Genomic DNA, 3,450 nt, shown 5'->3' with positions numbered 1-3,450 from the left:
ATGGGTTCATTAATTTAATTTAACTTCTATTTATTTATTATTACTCAAACATAATGATTGTGTTCCTCTATTTTAATTGTTTTATAATTTCTTAATTTAAACTTAGTTGCAATGTAAACTAGTTGTTTTCACATATTACTTTGAGATAAAAGCAAATATTCTTGGAAATCAAATTATTGCGCTGAAATATACAATATTTTTTCTAATATTTTCAAGAATTTAATAAGATTTTACTTGTACATTATTATATACATTTTTGTATTAAAAAATTTCAATGAATTAATACAATTTTTGTAAAATATTTAAAAATGTAAAAATTCAATTTTGTATTTTTGTTTAACATTACAGAAGAAACTTTGGTATTTAACAGAATTTTATTAACATTTTTTTTAAAATTTAAATCGTAAATGCATACTTATAAAAGGTCAGCTCACGTACAGGGTATTTCCCACGTCAATTACTTCGATGTTGAATATACTTTCTTATTGTTACTCGGTGAGTTTAGCCATTTATTTTTATTTGCCTCTTCTAGACACGACCGTAAAGTGCGACGTTGCTAAGTCGATAAAGTTGATTTCTTGGAAAGTAAAACATAAATATTCTAATGGCAAATCGAGTGACTAACACGGCGAAATTAACTTACATCATTTATTATATTATTTTTTTCGCTTAAAGTTCCTTCAACACTAAATTGGATTTTGACAGATTGTGTTCATCTGAATTTTGAGTTTATCGATATGCTTTTTGGGTGTTTACCAACACTAGACTAGCTTGACAGGTCTTATGAGAATTAGGGGCGTTCAAACAAAAAACAAAGTCATTCATGCGAGACAAGTGTGCGATTCGGTCGTAAAAAAAGAAACTCCCTTGACTTTTAGTTCGACTAATTTTATTTACTGGGATCCAAAGTACCAACCAATGGATGGAAATCAAAAGGGAGCGGAGGAACCCAATGCAGGGGACAATATGCAACTAGACTTTCTGCAGTATCTCCATTCGTTGAGCGGCATGCCCCAGGTTGTCGAGAACAACAATGACACCGGAGCTGTCACTGCGGAACAACTTCTCATGGACATGGACATCAATATGCCACTGACGGATAAGCAACTGATGGAGAGTCTCATGGCGTCGTCGTCACCTAAACACAGCAAGGACACGGAGCCAGCGATTCCACAGATAACAATCAGTGTGCCAGAAGGTCAGTTCCTCAATGGCGAACTGGATCCGCAGTTATCAACCGCAGAGATCACGATTAGCTTCAATGATCTGCCAGCCATGGCAGCCACAGCAGCTCCCGAGCCCATGGAATCGCTGGACATTTCAGCGTGCAGCGTGGCAGAGTTGCAACAGGTGCGTCAGGCGCTGCTCAAGCATAACTTTGTGCACAAGCTCCACTTGGCAGCAAGCAGTCCGCTGGTGACATTTCTCAACTGGTCAGCGAGTGGCACACAGTTACAGGTGGACTACATTGGATTGCAGGAGCATCTCAGTGGCACCCAGAGCATGTTTCGCTGTCTCAACGTGCAGCACTTCACACAACAGCTGCTGGATATTGGCTTCAAGCGCGTGCAACAGCACTTGCAACACGCTGAGGCGCGTCCCACGTTGTACTATCTGCATGAGAACTTCACTGCCGGACAACCCGATCAGATGTTACAGCTGTCCGCACCCAAGTGGGAGCTGGACTCAACGGACGTAACGTATTCAGCTTTGCAGTTGGCACGTGCTCGCTTCCAGACTTTGTTGCTCTATCACAACGATGTGCGACTGCTGCACCAACAAGAACCGAGTGCGGATCAATTGCTGCCACGTCGCGGACGCATCTGCAACAGTCGACAGCCGGCGCAGCTGTTGTCGCAGGAGTTGGCCCACAAGCTTGTGAATCCCCGGGAAACCGTGCTACAGGCTGAAGCGGCGCCAGCGCCAGAATATGCTGGATACTATGGAACGACGGATCCGGCGTTGATTGCCGAGTTCTTTGCGGAGTATCTGCCACGTTTTGGCCCGAGGAATAGCGGCTATAAGGACATTGTAGTGGATGCCAGCAAAGCGAACTCGTTTCAACAGAACCTGCCAATTGGCATTGTGTATTCCGAGGACGAGGAAGAGCTGGAGAGTCAAAAGAGCGAGGAGACATCGCCTCCGCCAATTGTGGAGGTGAAGACTGAAGAGGAGCCAGTGGCTGAGGTGGAGGCTTCACTTCCTGAAGACTTTGAGCTCGAGCAGGTGATGCAGGAACTATGCGGTGTTGTGCCCGAAGTAGATGAGAACGTAGCAGACAATGAAAAGGGAAATGAGAAGGGGGAAGGAGCAGAACGAAAAGAAAGAGAATGTGGAGGAATTATCCAAGAAACTGAAGCAGGAGCTGGACAAAGAGTTGACAAAGATGGATCCGAAACTGATTAAAGTAAATCCCAAGGAACTGAAACAGGAATCGATTAACGAAGATGTCAAGCAGCTGAGCAAGGAGCCGATCAAGGAAAAGGCCAAGGATCTGGACAACAAATCCAAGAATATGAATAATAAACCAATAAAAAGAGATGTCAAGAAGGTGGCGAAGGAACTGAATAAAGTAAAGCCCAAGGAATTGAATAAAGAACCCCTTAAAGGAGATGTGAAGCAACTTGATAAGAAACTGATTAAAGTAGAGGCAAACGACCCAAATCAGGAACTGATGAATATGGAGATCAAAAAGGTGGACAAAAAAACTGACTATAGTTAAGCCTCAGGTGCTGAACAAAGTACCGGTTAAAGACATCAAGGTGATAGAGAAGAAACTGATTATAGTAAAGCCCAAGGAGCTAAATAAAGAACCCATATATGAAAAGACTAAAGAGCTAGATAAGAAATTTATTATAGTTAAGTCCATGGAACCAAATAACGATGGCATTATAGATGTCAAGGAGCTGGGCCAGAAACTGATTCTAGGAAACCCTACAGAGCTGAGTAATGAACCGAATATAGAAGTCAAAGAACAGAATGAAGAACCGATTAACGAAAAGACAAAGGAATTAGAGAATAGAATGATTCTTGTAGAGCCGAAGGAACTAAATAAAGAACCGATTATAGAAGTCAAGAAGCTACATACAAACGTGATTCCAGAAAAAACCCAAGGAGCTAAAAGAAGAATCGATTACAGAAGAGGCCAAACTGCTGAATAAGAATCTGGTCATAAAGAGGTCGAAAAGTTGAACAAGGAATTGAGTAAGGAGGCGTTGCTAGAAAATTATTTGAAAAAAGAAGAGTTGATAAATAAAATGAGCAAGGAGCGGGCTATAGAAGAGCTACATAATAAAGGAATGGCGACGGAAGAAAAAATGCTTAATAGGAGTAGAGAACAGGCTAGAGAAGAGATGAACAAGATGACAAAGGTAGAGACTAAAATAGTGATCCCGATGAACAATGAACAAATTAAAGAAGGGGTCACAAAGGATCTGAAGCGAAAGTATG

The 3,450-nt window shown here is 41.3% G+C and overlaps 1 protein-coding gene across 1 annotated transcript; it reads left to right on the top strand.

The window, feature by feature from the left end:
• The first annotated feature begins 785 nt into the window (after positions 1 to 785).
• LOC133842976 (uncharacterized) lies at positions 786 to 2,416 on the top strand. The gene has a single exon (XM_062276307.1). It carries the CDS (start codon positions 919 to 921, stop codon positions 2,404 to 2,406), a length of 1,488 nt encoding a protein of 495 aa, XP_062132291.1. The 5' UTR covers positions 786 to 918; the 3' UTR covers positions 2,407 to 2,416.
• Positions 2,417 to 3,450: the final 1,034 nt, after the last annotated feature.

This window comes from Drosophila sulfurigaster, chromosome 3 (genome assembly GCF_023558435.1).
Source record: "Drosophila sulfurigaster albostrigata strain 15112-1811.04 chromosome 3, ASM2355843v2, whole genome shotgun sequence".
NCBI classification, from domain to species: Eukaryota; Metazoa; Arthropoda; class Insecta; order Diptera; family Drosophilidae; genus Drosophila; species Drosophila sulfurigaster.
The sequence above is the reverse complement of the archived record's forward strand: the minus strand, read 5'-3'. Positions and strand labels throughout refer to the sequence as shown.

What these genes read in the sequence shown, in the direction of transcription:
- LOC133842976 (XM_062276307.1), top strand. Translation starts at nt 919, where the DNA reads ATGGATGGAAATCAAAAGGGAGCGGAGGAACCCAATGCAGGGGACAAT.